At 41.2% G+C, this 22,632-nt stretch overlaps 2 protein-coding genes and 1 pseudogene across 2 annotated transcripts in view; 1 reads left to right on the top strand and 2 right to left on the bottom strand.

Annotated features, from left to right (window-relative positions):
• Window positions 1-388: 388 nt before the first annotated feature.
• Window positions 389-2,194, bottom strand: LOC110527139 (C-X-C chemokine receptor GPR25-like). Its single transcript, XM_021608286.3, has one exon. It carries the CDS (start codon window positions 2,142-2,144, stop codon window positions 1,017-1,019), a length of 1,128 nt encoding a protein of 375 aa, XP_021463961.3. The 5' UTR covers window positions 2,145-2,194; the 3' UTR covers window positions 389-1,016.
• A 4,052-nt stretch (window positions 2,195-6,246) lies between these two features.
• LOC110528999 (olfactomedin-like protein 3A) lies at window positions 6,247-8,702 on the top strand (annotated as a pseudogene).
• A 704-nt stretch (window positions 8,703-9,406) lies between these two features.
• The window catches only part of LOC110528252 (synaptotagmin-6), a 63,962-nt gene continuing 50,736 nt past the window's right edge, over window positions 9,407-22,632 (bottom strand). The window contains exons 2-7 of the mRNA XM_021610149.3: window positions 16,567-16,987; window positions 15,232-15,790; window positions 14,905-15,025; window positions 14,422-14,593; window positions 13,663-13,813; window positions 9,407-10,699 (exon numbers count right to left, since the gene is read on the bottom strand). Coding sequence (XP_021465824.1) covers window positions 10,628-10,699; window positions 13,663-13,813; window positions 14,422-14,593; window positions 14,905-15,025; window positions 15,232-15,790; window positions 16,567-16,987 — 1,496 coding nt within the window. The 3' untranslated portion in view covers window positions 9,407-10,627. The remainder of the gene's footprint in view (window positions 10,700-13,662; window positions 13,814-14,421; window positions 14,594-14,904; window positions 15,026-15,231; window positions 15,791-16,566; window positions 16,988-22,632) is intronic.

A 22,632-nucleotide genomic window follows, 5' to 3' on the forward strand; every position in this document is an offset into this window, starting at 1 on the left:
TCAATCAAAGTGGATGTTATTTTGTTGCCACTGGTCAGCAACCAGCACTCTAACTTGCAAATACAGCAGTTTGCCACTGATTTTAGTGCAAGTCCAATCATTTTTAGGAAGCAGAGAAAACATTGTTGAGCTTTTGGATCTATTTTGATTGGTAAGTTTGTTTTGATGAGTTACCTAGTCACTGAAGAAATAAACTGAGAAGTGTTTTGACTTCTCAATATGTTACTATGTAGCGTGAACATGTAATGCCAATAAAGGCTATGAAAAGTAAAGTTATGTTATAAAAATAGGCATTTCGATACAATAACGTTATAGGAACTACTTATGAGGAATTTTCATATATTACTTTTTTTTATTATGCTTTCTTTCAGTATGCCTAAAATATAGCTTTGTTTTAATTCTTCTGTGTTGCTTTATTGTAAAAAGTACACACAAATCTAATCAAAGCATTACAGTTGATATTAACCTCATTTGGAATGTTTTCAGCTGAATGCCCATTGTTAAACTGCAAAAAGACTTAATAAACTATGACATAGTTTGGGAAAAAGTAGATATTAGCAATCATATAAACACCCAATTTATTCAAAAAGTGCATGTTCTGTATTTAAAATGCTTAATATGTCATCTTACTAATGATATGAACATGGAAAACCATTTAGAATATTATTGTAATAGTTTTCATACAGCAGAAAGGAACCACTAACAAATTAATGTTACTGTTAACAAATTGCTATTTAATATTACTATGAATTTAGGAATGTTAACAATCATAATAAACAGTCTACTGGTGAATTAATCATATTCAAAATATGGTTGTTCGTTTAAAAAAAGATCATCAATTCAAACTATTAATGATAATGAAATAACTTTTATACATAAAATATATTATAGTGTATGCTTTCACTGAGCTTTTGAATTACATACAGTAACACCTAAAATCATAATACAACATTTTTCACCTCAACCTTTAGGGCTTTGGACTACAAAAATGCTATAAAATGTGCAGAACCCTGCTATCAGACTTTCTGGTCGAACGACTGTAAACGAGTTCTGGAGGCTGTTGTGCCACAGCTCTCTGAGGTGCCGTTGTAGGAGAAGTCTGTGGACGAGGCATAGCCCTGGTGCAGCCCACGCTTCCGCACGCAGCTCAGGAACAGTCTTTCCGCCTGCCGTCTGAAGTGGTGGTCCAGGAGCAGGTAGATGGCCGGGTTCACGCAGCTGTTGAGGAAGGCCAAGCAGCAGGAGAGAGTGAGGCCCTGACTCAGGACAGACTGGGTCTCATTGCTCAGATCGGCTCCAGACAGCCTGAAACCAATTAGGAGGGTCTTGAAGATGTTGAAGGGAAGCCAAGACACCATGAAGGCCACAATGATGGTGAAGACCATTTTGAGAGAGTGGCGGCGGCGGGCTTCCGCACGGGGGTTGCCGGCGGCAACACAGTGTCGGCGCAGGTGGGCCAGGAGGGAGCTGTAGCAGAGGAGGATGATGAACACTGGCAGGGCGAAGGTCAGGAAAACCGTGGCCAGGCTCAGACCCAGGAAGAAGGACGACTCTTTGTCCTCCAGGCAGAAGGGCTCACCGTTGGGGGTACGTACGCTACGGTACACCAGGGAGGGGGTACCCAGAGCCAGGGATAGCAGCCAGACCATGGTGCAGGTGAAACGCACACACTGGCTGCTGCGGAGGAAGCGGGAGTCCATGAGGCGCACCACGGCCAGGTAACGGTCCACGCTCATACAGGTCAGGAAGAAGATGTTGGAGAAGCGGTTGACGGAGATGATGTAGCTGCTGAATTTGCAGAGGAGGTTCCCAAAAGGCCATTGTCCCTCCTGTCTGGAGGAGACGGCCCACAGTGGGAGGGTGAGGACAAACACCAGGTCCGCCAGCGCCAGGTTAACCACAAATGTATCCACCAGACGCCCACCCCTCTTCCCCCTACTGCCCATGACCATGATCACAAAGAGGTTTCCCAGGAAGCCTGTGAAAAACATGAAGAAATAAAGTAGCGGCAGGTAGATGTGAGAATGGGGAAGACTGGAGTTGGAGTGGTCCCCAAGGTTGGTTTGATTGTAGCTGTAATTGTACAGCATGTCAGTGTCATTGTCATCGCTGTAGTAGTACTTGTCGTTATCATACATTTCCATTCTGTGGTCAAAGAGAAGTGTCTCAGCTGCTTGCGCTCTGTGTGTCTGGCTGGCAAGCTCAATACTTCTAGACATACTATCCTGCGTCACATTCTTAAAAACCACAGACAAACTGTCAAGTTTTCTTCTGTGATCTCTAGCATGATCTCTGTATGTTTTCTTTCTGGCATATTCTTGCACAAAATTCTGACACAAATTACTACTATTTCTCATGATAATCTTTTACAATATACTCTATTTGCATATCGGTTTTCAAATAGAAACACTTAAGACACTTCCTTACACGCAGGCGAAACGTTAAGCAAGAAGAAACATAAAAACATATCAAGAGAAAAAGTACATGTACAATCTGGGCAATGGCATTGAACGAAAATAATAAATCAAACAATAAAAGCTTAAAACATTTGACAGGGATAGGATGTTTATGGTATTCAAGGGATTGATGTAGGCATACTTTAATTATGATTTGTACATATTAAAAAACCTACATTCACAGTGGATTTGTAATTTCAATCATTAAATTGAACTGAGACATGACATTGAAAATCAACTTTATGTATATATTTATTTAAAATGAACCTTTATTTAACTAGTCAAGTAAATTATTATTATTATTATTTACAATGACAGCCTACCCCGGTCAAACCCAGACGACGCTGGGCCAATTATGCCCTATGGGACTCCCAAACATTGCCGGTTGTGATACAGCCTGGAATCAAACCAGGATCTGTAGTGACACATCTAGCACTGAGATGCAGTGCCTTAGACCGCTGCGCCACTCGTATTACTCATAGTATCTTGTGTGAAAGGTGTGAAAACAGCAAACACTGTTATCAAATTGCACTTGTCACGTGCCGAATACAACCGGTGTGGACTTTACTGGGAAATGCTTTCTTACGAGCCCTTCCCAACGATGCAGAGTTAAAAATAATAATACAAATAAAAATAGTAACACAAGAGGAATAACATTCACAAGAATTAAGCTATATACAGGAAGTACCAGTACCAGATCAATGTGCAGGGGTACGAGGTATTTGAGTTAGATATGTACAAAAAGGCAGGGTCAAAGGACCTGGCATCAGAATTGATGATAATAATAAGTAAAATAAAGAACAGAGTAGCAGCAGCAAATAATGAGTGTGAAAGTGTGTGTGTGTGCGTGTGAAAGTGTGAATGTGGGTGGGTTGTGTGTGAGAGTGTCAGTGTACTTTAGTGTAGTGTGTATATAGTCTTGTGAGTGTGCATAGTCAGTGCAATATAGGGTCAATGCAGATAGTTTGTGTAACCTTTAATTAACTATTTAGCTGTCGTATGGCTATTTAGCAGTCTTGGGGGTAGAAGCTGTCTCGGAGCCTGTTGGTCCGAGAGCCGATACCCCGGTACCGTTTGCCAGACGGTAGCAGAGTGAACAGGCCTTCAACTGACATCACCTGATATAGAGGTCCTGGATGGCAGGGAGGTCGGCCCCAGTGATGTATTGTGCCGCCCGTACCACCCTCTGCTGAACATTATGCGAAAATGCTTGCATGTGGAAATGAAAATGGGACTTGCCAGACCCGATATGATCGTGCACATGAATAAATCAGACATCTCATCAGATGAGTCATATTATAGATGAAACTTACCATAATGTGAACTTGATGAGAACTTGATGTGAAAGGCTATGAAAACCATACATGGAATGACATCTTCATTTAACCAACCACTTCTCCTTTTGACTGATAGTGGTGTGTGAACATGAACAATGGACAATGGTCTCTGTCAGAAATGTAAATCATCACATGAACAGTTTTAGAACAGAGTGAAACTACTTATATAATACTATAGTTATATAATACTATAGGTATATAATACTATAGTTATATAATACTATAGGTATATAATACTATAGGTATATAATACTATAGGTATATAATACTATAGTTATGTAATACTATGTTAGAGGAAAAGGAAAGGGAACCAGTTTCAGCCTGAGCTAGTTGAATGTTGGTTATATAATACTATATGTATATAATACTATAGTTATGTAATACTATGTTAGAGGAAAAGGAAAGGGAACCAGTTTCAGCCTGAGCTAGTTGAATGTTGGTTATGTAATACTATAGTTATATAATACTATAGGTATATAATACTATAGTTATGTAATACTATGTTAGAGGAAAAGGAAAGGGAACCAGTTTCAGCCTGAGCTAGTTGAATGTTGGTTATGTAATACTATAGTTATATAATACTATAGGTATATAATACTATAGTTATGTAATACTATGTTAGAGGAAAAGGAAAGGGAACCAGTTTCAGCCTGAGCTAGTTGAATGTTGGTTATGTAGAAGGTTACTGTTCCAATAAAAACATGAGGGGAGAAAGGATGTTCTATTTGGCAAAATGGTTTTCCTCCACTCTCAGCGTTGCACCAGCATTTGCTTCCCATCAATGCTTAAGAGTTTACTTCGAAACACATGAAACTAAATCAAATAGTAACAGGAGTGAACAACTTGTTTTTAATCAAGAGTGACAACTTCTAATAAATAGTGACAACTGTGCAAACAATATTTTTCTTTAACTTATCTAAACATTGCATTTTAGTGTGATACGAGTCATCAACCATACGTTTCAATGTATTTCAGTCTCTACAAACATAGAAAACGAATAAAAACAAAAGAAAAAGTGCCTCCCAACCTAAAGTAACCTATATTCATCCCTAATGTGCTATAAGCCTTATATATGGAGTTATTTGGACAATTTCTCTGCAAAAGACTGACCAGCTGGCTCACTTCAAGGTGTTGATGTGCAACAACACAACTCCACTGCTTCACTGCCAAATATCTTGTACCCATATTGTCACGTTCTGACCTTAGTTCCTTTGTTTTGTCTTTTGTTTTAGTATGGTCAGGGCGTGAGTTGGGTGGGTTGTCTATGATAGTTTTTCTATGATTTTCTATTTCTGTGTTTGGCCTGGTATGGTTCTCAATCAGAGGCAGCTGTCAATCTTTGTCCCTGATTGAGAACCATATTTAGGTAGCCTGTTTTCAATTGTGTTTTGTGGGTGGTTGTTTTCAGTCTTTGTGTGTCTGCACCAGACAGAACTGTTTCGGTTGTTTTGTTGTTCAGTTAAGATCATTATTAAAAATCATGAACACTTACCACACTGCACCTTGGTCCTCACCTTTTTCCCACGACAGCCGTTACACATATCCCATTCTCCCTCTTGCTTTCTCAGATGGAAAATAGTTGACTTCTTCCTCTCTGTGCTCTGACTGCATGAAGAATAGCTCCCAAACATGTTGTTTATTGAGAGACTAACTATTCAGAGAAACCTCTCGGTTCATTTCCAGCCAGTGAGTCATAAAAAAAAGGGTAAAACACTTGCCAATTCAGGTTGATCAAATAAAATAAAAGGTTATTTGTCACATGCTTCGTAATTACATGTGTAGACTAATAATAAAATGCTTATGGGCCCTTCCCAACAATGCAGAGAGAAAATTTAAAAATAATTGAAAAATAAATACACAATGAGTATTAATGTTGTTTTAGTGAGACTCCTTAATCATCCTGCAGCAGTCTGTGCAAAGGAGGTCACACTGCTTGCTTGGCGAGTACCATTTCCCCCGATTTGGCCTATACCTGGCACAAACTCGGAACCAATGCTTTGCTAGCACATGTGACCGCACTCCGGAAGCATCTTACCAGTCAGCACCACTCGAAAAGCCAGATATTAGCTGGCGCAAGTGGGGACATGTCCGGCTGAGGAGTAAATTTCACACAATCCCATGTGATACATCCACCTGAAATAATATATCAGGTGATAATTCAGTATACTGTGGACATGGAATATTTTTTAATTGAAAAGGATTGCTGCATGTCACTTCAACGCTGTCACACAGTGTGTTATATCCACTGGTCATCCCTCTCTGTGGCGCTGGTAGCTGTCTTTTCCTAGTTCCTAGCCACACCAGTGGCTCTTGAATACAACTATAATCCTGACTTTTCTGCACCCCCTCCTAGCTTTGTCAACAAAACAAAACACTGGCTGTCGGGTAGACAGTAGCGCTGTTTCCCCCTACTGCAGATTCCATCTTTAATGTCTCTGTTCTCCTTTAATGCGATGGCCAAAGGTTCCAGGCCCAGAACCAACAGCAAGGGAGAGAAAAATCCCTGCCTCATCCCCCTGTGGAGCCTGAAGCCATACCATTGGTTCTTTAGAAGCCATATCATTGGTGATGACTGTGGCAGTGGCCCCAGAGAACAGGGTGTTAATTACTCCTGTGAAATAGGGACAGCACCCATATGCCTCCAGGACTACTTGCTCTAACTGTCTTCTTCTCACCTCTCACCTCTCCTACTAGGACCATATCTCGGTGTGGTACGAGCAGACCAACTGCTATGCCACAGAGCTGCGGGAGTTCAAGCAGCAGATGGTTGCCCAGATTGAGACCCTGGACAAGGAGACCCTGAGGACAGACCTGGACCGTGTGGGGACGCATGTGGAGCTCGAGATGGACTACCTGGAGACACAGAACGGGGCGCAGCTCTGCGTGGACCTTGACGACAAGCTGGTGGAGCAACAGGTGACTGTGGTGAAGGAGAAGAGCAAGGCCAAGTGCGACAAGTTGAGATGTGGCAGACATGGTGGCAGATGTGGTGACATACTGAGGGGACAAAGACACATGATTACTTACTAAGAGGATCATAGCAAGCCTGGTAATTAATTGCACCCACCTGGGAAATAAATAAATCCCTAGAGGGGAAGAATTCATTGATAAAAATCAGCAGTGGATCTAGCTTCGAGGTCCATATTTGTATTTTCCTGGCATAGGCCTACTGAAAGGACAGATATATGAAGTAAACTCAGCAGTAGCGGTAATGCAAGGCCTTGTTTCCTTAACAAGTCTTCTTCTACATGATGAGTGGAGATATAGTGGGCCACAGGTATGAGATGTTGAGAAACGTGTATGCAGGCCAAGTGTCTCAGCTGCTGTACTGTCATGTAACTAAGTTAGAAAATCAATCTACCCTCATATCAGGATTCTACTCTCAGAGGCCCTTATTAAATAATTTAAGTGGCTTTCATTCAATGTTGTGCTTAATATTCCTTGTTCTGCTCTAAAACATTAAGGTTAGGGTTGATAACATATAGAACACCATCTGGTTTTGTTGGCGGGCATAATTATAAATCTAGAGCAGGTATTCAGGAAACTATTTACACTTGGTTGTTGAAGTACAGGAAGTGGGAGGACAGTTACTGAGTTCCTGTATGAGAGCATGCTGATGAAGCACATACTGTAGATGAAGGACTGACTGAAGATGAGATGCTGATTTAAATATCATTCTCTAAATTATGCACCACTTTAATTGTAATATCTGGTTTCAGTTGCACTAGAGCAAAAATTTGTAGGCAGTGACTAATTAGATTTAATAGCCTGTGATCTTTATAAACGTTGCCATGAAATAGTTTTTTAATTTAGCCAGTAATGAAATCAGATGAGTGCTGTTGCCTACTAAGTAGGCAGTTTCTTCTGACACAATCAGGTTGAACACCTGAACATACTTCAGATCATTTGAAAGGTGTGAAAATTTGCTAAAACATTTTTCTTTAAATGTAACTATCCCTTGAACTTTACTTAGTCCCTTAGTATCACTTTTGTTTGATTTATCAATATGGTATGCTGTAGTTTGTCTCATGATATTGGTATAATAGATATCACAGTTGGACTGTAACAATGTCTACATTGTAATTACACTGAACCTGCTGTGTAATGTTAACTACCATGTAAAAAACATGATACTAAACTAAATTGAAAGTGGGACCAGGAAGGGTCATGTACCTCTCTTCTCCCCTCGCAGACTGCAGGGACATGATATCCAGCATCAAATCCATAAAGATTTTTAAGTGAGTTGGAGGCCCAAAGACGTGGGCAGCAGCTCGGGAAAGGTTTACGTCTTCAACGGCACAGATGAGGGCACCCTCTATGAGATTGGCTCCATCAGGGACTTCACCGTCTCCTTGGGCACATCTATGGCCAAGACCATGAAGCTGCCATCCCCTTGGCAAGGTAGCGGCCACACCGTTTACAACAACCACACGTACTACCTGAAGGAGGGCAAGGAGCCACGGCTGGTCAAGTACGACCTGTGGCAGACAACGCTGTCTTCCCTGTCCAGGACCACGTTCCCGTATATGGCCTAACCCTGGAGACGGTCATTGACCTGGAGGCAGACGAGGAGGGCCTCTGGGCCATGTAAGTGCATGCCACCAAGGAGACTGAGAGGCACATCTCTCTGGACAAAATGGATGACAACACGCTGGACATCGAACAGATGTGGGACACGCCGTGTCCGAGGGAGCCTTCATCTGGGGCACGGTGTACATGGTCTACAACACTGCGGAGCCCAGACGCTCGCGTGTCCAGTGCGTATTTGATGTCAGTAATATGGTGACCAACGACGACGCACCGCTAGTGTACTTTCCCAAGTACAATCTACTGGAGCTGCGGATCTACGCCTGGGGATGGCTACCAGATCCTTTAGAAGCTGGCCATGAAGAAGAAACTGGAGGTATGAGCTCAGCAACGCTGCCTAGTGTTGAGATTTCATCATCTGTACTGAGTAAAAGCCCAGAAAAGTCTGTGTAGATGAAAATAAAACATTTTCATCATCATATTCAGGTTTGTTCAACTACAGATGCCGTGTCTGCATTTGATCATGCTGTTGCAGGAATTTGCCTGCACTACAGGAAATGCAATCTTGTAGTGTATCTGAGGTTAGAAAGGCTTCCAATTTCCACTTTAAACTTGATTTGCCTGAACACATTTACCAACCCCTACAAATGTGTCAATTTATTATAATCCACATGTCCTGTTGATGCAGGATAATTTTTATGCTGTAGCAAACTGGCTCAAATTAAGATCCTACATCTGCAGTTACGATTTTGAACAGTCCTAAATGTAATCAGATCATTGTCATAGTCTTTCCTGTCTTACTAACAGAAAAACAGTTCAGTGACAAAACCATCAATTTACTTTAGATATTGCTTGTTATTAAATATTTATATGATAATAAAGATCTAGGAGCACGTGGACGGAGAATCTGAAGTGAAAACAGTACAGTTGTATAATATTTTTGTTTTCTGTTTAGCACTTTTGAAAACCACATTTTACCTTTCACTGGCTATGCCTTGATGTTGAATAAAAACATAGTTGGATGAAAGTGTGTAAGTTATTTTTCTTCCATGTTACATTAAAAGAGGAACATATATCTGCACTCAATTTGGAATGTTAGAACCAGAATAAACAACTTTATTGTAATTTCTTTAAAATACAAGGGATGCCTGGAAACAGTTGTTACAAATACAAATGTTCAATAGAAAAGTGGAAAGTTACTCTAAATTGCTTGGAAAAAACAGGAGAGTCCTTATTTTAAACACTTATCACAAGGCTGATGATGCAAATGAGTCAAGGATCAAGCCAAGTCCCTCCAGGTACATGACATTGCCTGAACAGGAGACTATTGGAAAATACTTCACAGGTAATAGGAAAACAGAGCAGTGAAGCTGTAGTCACTGTGAAATTGAAACAGAAAAGTAAGTTCAGGGAGATAGTCATGTGGATAATATAATAAATATGTGATTCTAAATTCAGTGCTATTATTGATGTCAGTATCAAAGGGCATTATATACATATACTGTTGTACATTAAGTCCATACCTACAGTGTAATTTTAACAGTACCGCCACAAACCAAACAACATTGTTTGCAATGATGCTAGCTACCTATTTAGCACGTAATGCAGCTACACTTAAGACGTAAAAAGTATATGATAGCCAGGTATGGTGTATGTTGTGTACATGAAACAAATAGAAATAAAGTAGAGGGATGAAACACTTGTCATCCTGGAACATCTACTGTAGTAAACCAACAATTATTTAAGTAACAATACAAATGTGTATAAAATGGTTCACTTCATAATACCCTGTTGATTGTTTTGGACTTGCTGTAAGAGGGAACTTACTGTAAGTCGTAGGGTACTTCAAGAACATCCTGCACTCAACAGCAGCAACTATAACATTTGACCTATTTAATATGATGTTGTATCGTATGTTCACAAGACTGCCATTATGCCCTGACCACACTTCAGACAGATACACATAGATGTTAACCTCAGATGTATAAAAACACCAGGCTAAGCTCAACTGCAAAAATATTGTTGCAATAATACTGATCCCACCAGACCCAGTACACACTATACATTCCATGACAAAGTGGCTGTCCAAGAGGGCACAAGAGAAGTGTGTGAGTGTTTGTCTGTATTTCTGTGTCTGTGTGCTGGGGAGATAATGTCCAGTGTAAACCGACTGTTCTTCCAGAATAACTTACTGCACTTTACTTATTTTGAGCCACAGAATTTATGGGTCTGGGACACTCCAATATTTCAGGCCTTGCTGCAGGGCAGGCTTCGTAGAGTAGTGTAGTATAAATTCTGGCTCCTCCCTCATGGACTAGACAGAAGTTTTGGAGAGGGGCAGGAGCCTTGGCTGTCAAAGCTTGCATTGCGGGTTTTCCACTGTAGGAGACATTTCACATGGTAAGATTAGTGTACCAACATGGAAATTGCTGTCACTTAAGAGTTTACCTACCATCAGAAATCCTAAACATAGATGGATATATATATATATATACAGTGCATTGGGAAGGTATTCAGAACCCTTGACATTTTCCACATTTTGTTACTTTACAGCCTTATTCTAAAATGGATTAAATTGTCCCTCCCCCCATCAATCTACAGACAATACCCCATAATGACAAAGCAAAAACACTTAGACATTTTTGCAAATATGTATTAAAAATAAACAACTTAAATATTAAATTCATAGACACTTTACTCAGTACTTTGTTGAAGCACCTTTGGCAGCAATTACAGTCTCAAGTCTTCAAGCCATCGCCGATCCACTTTTCATTTTCCATTTGTTTTGTCTTTGTTTTACACACCTGGTTTCAATTCCCCAATTACATGTTCATTATTTAACCCTCTGTTTTCCCCATGGTTTTTGTGCGTGATTGTTTTATGTATATTCGGTCTGTTATTGTGGGCTCGGTATTACGAAATGTTATTGGAATATTTGAGTAAAGTTACTTGTGTTACTCATCTCTGCTGTCCTCTGCACCAGCTACACCCAGACCATTACAGGTGGAGTGCTGCAGAGATTGTTGTCCTTCTGGAAGGTTCTCCCATCTCCACAGAGGAACTCTAGAGCTCTGTCAGAGTGACCATAGGGTTCTTGGTCACCTCCCTGACCAAGACCCTTCACCCCCGATTGCGCAGTTTGGCTGGGCGGCCAGCTCTAGCAACAATCTTGATGGTTCCAAACTTTTTCCATTTATGAATTATGGAGGCCACTGTGTTCTTGGGGACCTTCAATGCTGCAGAAATATTTTGGTACCCTTCCCCAAATCTTTGCTTTGGCACAATTCTTTCAACCTCATGGCTTGGTTTATGCTCTGACATGCACTGTAAACCTTATATAGACAGGTGTGTGCCTTTCAAAATCATGTCCAATCAACTGAATTTACCACAGGTGGACTCCAATCAAATTGTAGAAAAATCTCAAGAATGATCAAGGGAAACAGGAGGCACCTGAGCTCAATTTTGAGTCTCATAGCAAAGGGTCTGAATACTTATGTAAATAAGGTATTTCTGTTTTTTTATTTTTAATACATTTGCAATGATTTCTACCGTTATGGGTTATTGTGTGTAAATTGATTGTCACGCCCTGGTCGAAGTATTTTGTGTTTATCTTTATTTATTTGGTCAGGGTGTGGCATGGGTTTTGTATGTGGTGTGTATGTATGGGGATTGTAGCTAGTGGGGTGTTCTAGTTAAGTCTATGGCTGTCTGAAGTGGTTCTCAATCAGAGGCAGGTGTTTATCGTTGTCTCTGATTGGGAACCATATTTAGGCAGCCATATTCTTTGAGTTTGTCGTGGGTGATTGTCCTTAGTGTCAGTTTGCACCAGTTTAGGCTGTTTCGGTTTTCACATTACGTTTATTGTTTTTTTTTGTAAAGTTCGTGTTTCTTTATTATTAAATAAACATGGATTGCAATAGCCACGCTGCATTTTGGTCCGATCCTTGCTACACCTCCTCGTCCGAGGAGGAGATAGAAGAAAGCCGTTACATTGATGAGGATTTTTCATTTTATTTAATCCATTGTAGAATAATGCTGTAACATAACAAAATGTGGAAAAAGGGAAATGGTCTTAATACTTTCCGGATGCGCTGTATATACTGAACAAGATAGAAACGCAACAAGCAACAATTTTAAAGATTTTACTGAGTTACAGTTCATATAAGGAAATCAGTCAATTGAAAAAATTAAATAGGCCCTAATCTATGGATTTCACATGACTGGAAATACAGTCAGGTGGTCACAGATACCAGGTTGGGGCGTGGATCAGAAAACCAGTCAGTATCTGGTGTGACCATCATTTTGCCTCATGCAAAAAACACAACTGCTTCCCGTAGAGTTGATCAGGCTGTTGATTGTGGCCTGTGGAATGTTGTCCCACTGCTCTTCAATGGCTGTGCGAAGTTGTTGCATATTTTGGTGGGAACTGGAACATGCTGTCGTACATGTCAATCCAGAGCATCCCAAACATGCTCAATGGGTGACATGTCTGGTGAGTATACAGGCCATGGATGAACGGGGACATTTTCAGCTTCCAGGAATTGTGTACATAATTTGCAATATGATGGAGGTGGATAAATGGCACTCCAATGGGCCTTAGGATCTCATCACGGTATCTCTGTGCATTCAAATTGCCATTGTGTTCATTGTCCATACCATAACCCCACCGCCACCATGGGGCACTCTGTTCACAACCGCTCACTCACACTGCGCCATACACGTGGTCTCCGGTTGTGAAGCCTTTTGGAGGTACAGGAAAATGATCTAAAATGATGTTGGAGGTGGCTTATGGTAGAGAAACTAACATAAAATTCTCTGGCAACAGCTTTGGTGGACATTCCTGCAGTCAGCATGCCAATTGCACGCTCCCTCAAAACTTGTGCCATTGTGTTGTGACAAAACTGCACATTCTAGAGTAGCCTTTTATTGTCCCCTGCACAAGGTTCACCTGTGTAATGATCATGCTGTTTAATCAACTTCTTGATATGCCACACCTGTCAGGTGGATGGATTATCTTGACAAAAGAGAAATGCTCACTAACAGGGATGTAAACAAATTTGTGTACAACATTTGAGAGAAATAAGCTTTTTATGCGTATGAAACATTTCTGGGATCTTTTATTTGAGCTCATGAAACATGGGACCAACGCTCTACATGTTGCATTGATATTTTTGTTCCGTGTACATACATTTACATTTTGATAATTTGGCAGATTCTCTTATCCAAAGCGACACACAGTCAGTGCATCCAACTAAGGTAGGTAAGACAACCACATCACAGTCATTGCAAGTTATACCTTCCTTAATAAAGCAGCTATCAGGGAAACAGAGTAACCGACCTACCTCTTTCTGAGACTCGGTGGCCTCCAGTAGAGGGTGCCAGTGAGCGATGGGCTTGCGGGGATAGGCCAACATCTCGTTCCAGTGGTCTCTACCCAGTCCCTCTGCATGACTGCCGACTCTGTTCACACCTATGATCTCATTGTGTCCCACCCTGTGTATAAAAAAGGTAAAAGGCACCCATTAACACTTCAGCCACATCTGGCATGTAACTTCACATTTTCTCTTCTACTATTAGCAGAACCGACAGTATTAGTTGGAATCTCATGGTTGTAGCATAAACAAACCAGACCTAGGTTCAAACACTATTTCCAATATCAAAATTACTTTCACCTACATTCTGTAGTAAGTATTCAGATAACCTTTATTTGAAAGCAAAGTAGTTGAATATTGGAATGCATTTGGAAATACAATAACAATATGAATATACACGGACTCAAATACATTCCCATATTTAACCCAGGTATTTGAAAATAGTATTTCACATAAGTATTTGAAAATACTTCCAAATACAATTTGGAAGACTATTTGGTTTTTACAAATAACCGTTCAAATACTCAAATAAAGGTACTTGTTTTGGGCTGCGTATTTGAAAATACTGAAATACACAGAAACAGTATTTCAAAATCATAAATAAAAGCCCAGGTCTAACACAAACAGATCAATAACAATAATTTACTAATTATTCTTGATAATAAGGGCAAATATAACAATTGATATGGCAATACAAACAACTATATATATATTATGATAATGGCATACAAGTCATAGTCCATGACGGATATATGCAGGCTGACTTGGTCCATGTTCTCAGGGGGGATGTCGAAGATGATAGCTTCGTTATAGGTGGGGTTCAAAGTGTTCCTCTTGATGGTGGTTTTCCTCTTTTTTAAGCGCCGTCCGTCACTCTCCAGGGAGACTTTGACATATGGGTCTGCCAATAAACAAGAAAAAATATGATTTGATTTCTTTAAAACTAAAATTGCTTAGCTACTTAAAGGATCAAGCTGACCTGACTCTAGCTACATTATGTGATATGTAAATTAGCTAAGTATGGCTCTTGTGTTACGAAACCAGATATATGATACCAAATCAGATTAAATTTTTGTCTTGTAATTTAGCATAGGCCTACACTCTTTTACCATAGAGATGGCCAAATCAATGTGTAGAACAAGAGTGAACAACCGTGTTTAAGGTAAAACAAGCACAACACCTTTTAAAGTGAACCCACTGACTCAACTATACCTGAGTATCCTGTGATGTCCATGGCCTTGAGGTTCCTGCACTTGATGATGGTCATGGTGAGTCGGCCTGCGGTCGGCAGGTAACAGAGAGAGAACATGATCTCCCCCAGGTCTACACTCTCCTGTGTTCAAGGCCACAGACAAAACATATCAGAACAGAAGGAAACAGTTATCACACATTACAATGCCACTAATATTGTTAAAAGTATAGTTGAATGATTTACATGTTTACATATTTGTTTCATTACTTTGAAAGCAGTCTATGTACAATGTCTGATGTAAAAAGGGCTTTATCAAAAACATTTGATTGGATAATTGATTGACTTACAGAGGTGGCGTACTGAATGTCCTTCCAGATGGCCGTCTCGCGAGAGAGGTCCGACACCTCAAACAGGTTCTCTAGGATGACCTCGCCGATCATGTCGTGGCTGGAGAAGCGGTCAAAGTCAAAGATGCTCAGGTGCAGCTTCCTGCTGCCCAGCTCCTCGTAGGGCACTGTGAACTGGAAGGACTCGTCAAACATGGGGTTGAGAGTCTTGCGATGGACGCGGGTCTGGAACTTGCGCTTGCGGTCAGGCAGGAGGTAGATTTTGACGTAGGGGTCGGAGCTGCCGCATAAGTCCTTGGCAGGCAGGTCGAAGGCCTTGAGGATGTTGACGAGGAGAGCCTCGGACTCATAGTCGTACTTGAGGGAGAAGTTGATCTTGCCACAGGTCTTGGAGGACTCGTCGGCCTCCAGGGGGCTCTGTTTGTAGAGCTCTGGCTGGATGCGACCCAAACTGGCCAGGCTGGTGGGTTGGTCCTCTGCATAGGGGAAGTCGCTGCCTCGGTCAAGGCTGGTGACATGGTGAATTTGTCGGGGGAGGTGCTTCTTAAAGGAGCTGTGCCTGGAGACATGGAGACATGGAGACACGGAAACACGGAGACACGGAGACATGGAGACATGGAGACATGGAGACATGGAGACATTTTTGCCAGTTGAATCATTGTCATGGACAATTTACACACTCAAGCAGTGAAATAATGCTAGTATCATATGGCATGCCTGGGAAATCTGTGCCCTCGCATCCCTTCAGAATAATGTCAGATTCCAATTTAGAGTAAATGGAATCACTTTTTCTTTCTGATATTAGATGATTTTGTTTTTTCTTCATTTAGCGCAATAGGAGCGACACGGCAGTAGGGGCATTCAACTGACAACCTCATTGCTTTTTTTATCTATCTCATCTTAAAGGTCGCAAACGGAGATATTACAGGGGTGGATATGATGCGTAATGAATCATATCTCTGTACCACTATGATACACTATAAATAGCCACTTCCTGACAACATCACATACTATTACCTCAATACTAAAACATGGCCTTGGCATAAACTGGACCTCAGAGGAGCCCTGTCTAACCTATTTAAGTAGGATGCCCATAGACACGGTTATTAGGTCAGTTTTGTGTTACTCCACCCAAATGGTTAGGATTTGGGAAGGATATACTAATAAGCTGATACTAGGGATGCCTCCTAAATGGCACCCTATTACCTGTACAGTATATTGTACTAGTTTTGAAAAGGGCCCAAGTCAAAAGTAGTGCACTATGTAAGGAATAGGGTGCTGTTTGGGACACAACCTAGGTCTGTGTTTAAGGGCAACTTCCTCCCGGAGCCTGACCTATTGGAGGAGGCAGGCTCGGTGGTCTGCCTGGCCATGCGCGTGCGGCGTAGGAAGTGGTCTTTCATGGACAGCTGCACCTCGGCAGGGATGTTAGGTGACGTGTGGCTGATCTTCACCGCAGCCTCCAGGAAACTCGCCGGATCCGAAGGATTCAGCTTGTCAGATGCCATGGCGTGCACGTGCGTGTGTGCGCGTACGAGTGTAGGCCTGTGGGCATGTGCTGAGAAGGCTCTGTCGTAGGGTCTGTCAGAGGCAGAGGAGGGGGGGGCGGCGGCGGGGGCAAGGGCGGTGGCACTGGAGGAGAGGTCCTTGGTGCGCCAGGGCAACCAGCACAGCTTCCAGGAGGCAAAGACGATGACGCCCAGCAGGGCCAGGCCACAGGCCACGAACCCCAGGAGCAGGAAGCTGAAGGAGAGATCTGGAGGAGGCAATGGAGGGATGGAAGAAGGGATGGAGGTGGAAGAGAAGAAAGAAAAGGGGAGGGGTCACTCTCGCACACACAGATGCAGAGTGCAAGTGCTCACTGTTTGACTTGCAAATGAGCTAAATGTAATTTCAGTCTTATCCAGAAACAGTCCCACAATACATTTGACCGAGGAGCAAAGCCCCACTCATAACCAGATAATTTTTCTATAAACCTAGTTGAACAAATAATATCTCAAATTATTGTTTGACCATAATCTCAGAAGTGAGATTTTAAATTAAGATTTTTTTTTCCTGAGGCAGAGATAAAGCAAGTAGCACAAAGGGTGGAGCTTTAACGCTGAATCTTGGTCTGATGGTGGTTTAATAAGCTCTGTTCATCATAAGGGAGTGTGCTGAGCCTGCTGCTGTGGCACAGGATCTGGGCTGTGTCCCAAATGGTACCCCCATTCTCTGCATAGTGCACTAGTGTACTCATAGGGAATAGGGTGCCATTTGGGACTCAAGCCTGGATTTGGGAGACACATTTTCCCTCAACAGTCCAGTCAGCACATGTATTTTTTTATTTTATTTATTTATTTCACCTTTATTTAACCAGGTAGACCAGATCACCTTTATTTAACCAGGTAGACCAGATCACCTTTATTTAACCAGGTAGACCAGATCACCTTTATTTAACCAGGTAGACCAGTTGAGAACAAGTTATCATTTACAACTGCGACCTGGCCAAGATAAAGCAAAGCAACAACAACACAGAGTTACACATGGGATAAACAAACGTACAGTCAATAACACAATGGAAAAATCTGAATACAGTGTGTGCAAATAAAGTAAGGAGGTAAGGCAATAAATAGGCCAATAGTGGCGAAGTAATTACAATTTAGCAATTTACACTGGAGTGATATATGTGCATCCTCTTGGTGGAGAGAATTTAGGACAACTGGTAATCCCTGTATACTCGAAAATAAAAAGTTGGAATTTCACAGTCACTCAAAATTCTGTGGCTTACTTACACCCTGATTATCTTTTGGGATATTGAAATGATCTGAGTGGGTGGTTGGGTGACTAACCCACTACGGCCTCCAACTGCTCTTAAACGCTAGTAAAACCAAATGCATGCTTTTCAACCGATCGCTGCCTGCACCCGCATGCCCAACTAGCATCACCACCCTGGATGGTTCCGACCTTGAATATGTGGACATCTATAAGTACCTAGGTGTCTGGCTAGACTGCAAACTCTCCTTCCAGACTCATATCAAACATCTCCAATCGAAAATCAAATCAAGAGTCGGCTTTCTATTCCGCAACAAAGCCTCCTTCACTCACGCCTTCACTCAAGCTTACCCTAGTAAAACTGACTATCCTACCGATCCTCGACTTCGGCGATGTCATCTAAAAAATGGCTTCCAACACTCTACTCAACAAACTGGATGCAGTCTATCACAGTGCCATCCGTTTTGTCACTAAAGCACCTTATACCACCCACCACTGCGACTTGTATGCTCTAGTCGGCTGGCCCTCGCTACATATTCGTCGCCAGACCCACTGGCTCCAGGTCATCTACAAGTCCTTGCTAGGTAAAGCTCCGCCTTATCTCAGTTCACTGGTCACGATGGCAACACCCATCCGTAGCACTCGCTCCAGCAGGTGTATGTCACTGATCATCCCTAAAGCCAACACCTCATTTGGCCGTCTTTCGTTTCAGTACTCTGCTGCCTGTGACTGGAACGAACTGCAAAAATCGCTGAAGTTGGAGACTTTTATCTGCCTCACCAACTTCAAACATCAGCTATCTGAGCAGCTAACCGATCGCTGCAGCTGTACATAGTCTATTGGTAAATAGCCCACCCATTTTCACCTACCTCATTCCCATACTGTTTTTATTTATTTACTTTTCTGCTCTTTTACACACCAACACACCTGTACATGACCATCTGATCATTTATCACTCCAGTGTTAATCTGCAAAATTGTTATTATTCGCCTACCTCCTCATGCCTTTTGCACACATTGTATATAGACTCCCCCTTTTTTTTCTATTGTGTTATTGACTTGTTAATTGTTTACTCCATGTGTAACTCTGTGTTGTCTGTTCACACTGCTATGCTTTATCTTGGCCAGGTCGCAGTTGCAAATGAGAACTTGTTCTCAACTAGCCTACCTGGTTAAATAAAGGTGAAATAAAAAAAATGAAGTTTAATGTACCTTCAATAAGTGATATAGCTAAGTGCTTCTAAGTATCACCTCCCGCCGCCGGTGCTCAAAAGCCTAAACAAAAACCATCAGAACAATTTTGCCCTTTGAGTGTATTTATGTTTAGTGTTTTTTTTTCTGTAATACAGAGTTGTATTGCTGTAATAAATGTTTAAGTACCAGCAGTTTATTGAGATGTACGTTAATTGGTCTCCTAGGCACACACACACAGACTTCAAATCAAATATTGATGTGAGAGCAATGCAAGCTTGTACAATTACTACACATCTCACACCTTTGACATCTCAGCCTAATGCAAAACCCAAAGCCAAGAGATGGTAATAGGTGGTATTCAGTGTTCATACAGTCATTTAATCTAGCGTGTGTCTTTTTAAATCAGTAGATGTCAGAGAGTAAGCCTACTGTGTTCATGATATTGTACTTGCAGTTTTTATTCATCATAAAATTGTTGAAACATACAGTATGTATAAAAAAGAACAAATGTATTTTGTGAAAAATGACTGGACATAAAGGCATGATGCAGTACAATTGGATCTTACTGTCTGTAAAATGGGGGAAACGACCACATTTAATGTATCTGCTGCACTGCTCTGGCTGAAAGAACATGCAGTGAGACCAGACCAGTAGAGCTTTTTCAGGTACTCATAAATCTAATTAAACCTTTCTTTGAAGCAGAGACACAGAGAGAAACCAAAGCCCCAGGGTTTGTTCTCTTTGTCAAGTGCCCTCATATACAACCTGGTCTCAAAAGAATCCTTGCCATTCGACATTTCCACTCCCACTCTCCCCAACCCCTTAATTCTGAGAGTCTCAAACACAACATGCCAGGTAAACAGTCAGGTCCAACATTATTGGCACTCTTGATAAAGATGACCAGAAAAGACTGTAGAAAATAAATAATACAAATACTGAGCTATATTGTACGCAATAAAAAAAAGGAAACATTTGTCTCTGGACTAATTGAAAACTTGTAGTTTGAATTGAAGAGGGCAGTCCATAAGCACAGACAAAGGATATCAAGGATCTGGAAAGATTCTGTATGTAGGAATGGTCTATGATCCCTCCCAATGTGTTCTCCAATCTCATAAACATTTTAGAAAAAGGCTCAGTGCTGTTATCCTCACAAGGTGAGCTATTGAAAGGTGTTGAAAACAGGGGTGTCAATCATTTTGACCCCTATCTTTTTGAGAGAAAAAAAAGTAGTACTTGTTAAACATAATAGATTTGTTTTTAAAATTGTGTTAGTATATCATATATAATTTCCCCCCTTATCTCAGCTCGCTGGTCACCATAGCATCTCCCACCTGTAGCACACGCTCCAGCAGGTATATCTCTCTAGTCACCCCCAAAACCAATTCTTTCTTTGGCCGCCTCTCCTTCCAGTTCTCTGCTGCCAATGACTGGAACGAACTACAAAAATCTCTGAAACTGGAAACACTTATCTCACTCACTAGCTTTAAGCACCAACTGTCAGAGCAGCTCACAGATTACTGCACCTGTACATAGCCCACCTATAATTTAGCCCAAACAACTACCTCTTTCCCTACTGTATTTAACTTATTTATTTATTTTGCTCCTTTGCACCCCATTATTTTTATTTCTAATTTGCACATTCTTCCATTGCAAATCTACCATTCCAGTGTTTTCTTGCTATATTGTATTTACTTTGCCACCATGGCCTTATTTTGCCTTTACCTCCCTTATCTCACCTCATTTGCTCACATCGTATATAGACTTGTTTATACTGTATTATTGACTGTATGTTTGTTTTACTCCATGTGTAACTCTGTGTCGTTGTATGTGTCGAACTGCATTGCTTTATCTTGGCCAGGTCGCAATTGTAAATGAGAACTTGTTCTCAACTTGCCTACCTGGTTAAATAAAGGTGAAATAAATAAATAAAAATTATTTGTATTCTTTATTTTTTCTCATCTTTATGAAGGGTGCCAATAACTTGGGACCTGACTGTATGTAAGCAATCGAGAACATTCATTATTTATTTTTTTTTTAACCAGGCAAGTCAGTTAAGAACAAATTCTTATTTACAATGACAGCCTAGGAACTACCTTGGTCAGGGGTAGAATGACAGATTTTTACTTTGTCAGCTCAGGGATTTCATCTAGCAACCTTTAGCTTACTGGCCCAATGCTCTAACCACTAGGCAACCTGCCACCCCAACTTCCCAGTTCTTACACTAATTCTCTATGTCTTGGTGGATGATGTGCGATAAAAAGCTCAAAAATAACAACTAATCACCCTTGACTGGGACGATTTGCGGTGTCTCATCAGGAGTCAAGTGGCAGCAAGATGGCTCCTCTTAAATAATCTTTAAGCAATTTCCCCAGCAGCCTCCTCGGCTATTTATAGGCCTCAGCCGCCTCACACATTGGCCACTTTATCATTCTCCCCACTCAATCCTTTGCACCTGGGATTTACCCACAGAGATTATATTTATGAGGGATCGGCCAGTTAACTAATTTATTATTGGACAAAAATGTAATCGGTATGGGATCATCCCTTCATCTGCAATGACCACATGATTAGGGCTGACAATACACAGGAAATGGGCTACCTGTCTGAAAAAGAAATATACATTATCCAGCTGGTTATAGTGGTTCTGTTGGAGAAAACACAGCCCATCAAAAGGCAAGACAAGAGCACAGAAACATTATTTTCCCATTGCATTGTCAAGTAAAGGGTATAACAATATTATATATAATGTATGTCATTAAAGGGATACTTTGGAATTTTGGCAATGAGGCCCTTTACTTCCTCAGAGTAACTTTTTTTTATTTAACTAGGCAAATCAGTTAAGAACAAATTCTTATTTAAAATGACAGCCTAGGAACAGTGGGTAAACTGCCTTGTTCAGGAACAGAACAACATATTTTTACCTTGTCAACTTGGGGATTTGATCTTCCAACCTTTCGGTTACTGGACCAACACGCTAACCATTAGGCTACCTGCCACCCCCTATGGATACCATTTTTATGTTTCTGTGTCCAGGAAGTAAGGGAGTTAGATGTAGTTTTGCAAGCCAATGCTAACTAGCAGTAGTGCAATGACTGTAAGTTTATGGGTATCTGATAGCATGCTAACAGTTACCATAGATGTCCAGTCATTGCGCTAACGCTAGTTAGCAATTGCGCTAACACTTGTTAGCAACTTCCTTCAAACTGCACGCAGAGACACAACAATGGTATCCACGAGTTCATCTGACTCTGGGGAATGTTATCGGTTTTGGTTTTCCATTTATATTTCGAGGTAGCATGTTAGCACATAGGGCGCACCAATTGGTGTCACCTCGTTAGTAAGTATGTGGTATGTCTGTGCTGGCTTGTCCATCTCAGTAGTCGGAAGTGTTTGTTTTGCTCCATATTCTTTTACTCTCGATCCTAAATTGTGGATTTTTCTTTTAGTTTGTCTT

Source organism: Oncorhynchus mykiss, chromosome 7 (genome assembly GCF_057628025.1).
Source record: "Oncorhynchus mykiss isolate SJ-2025 chromosome 7, ASM5762802v1, whole genome shotgun sequence".
Classification (NCBI taxonomy): domain Eukaryota; kingdom Metazoa; phylum Chordata; class Actinopteri; order Salmoniformes; family Salmonidae; genus Oncorhynchus; species Oncorhynchus mykiss.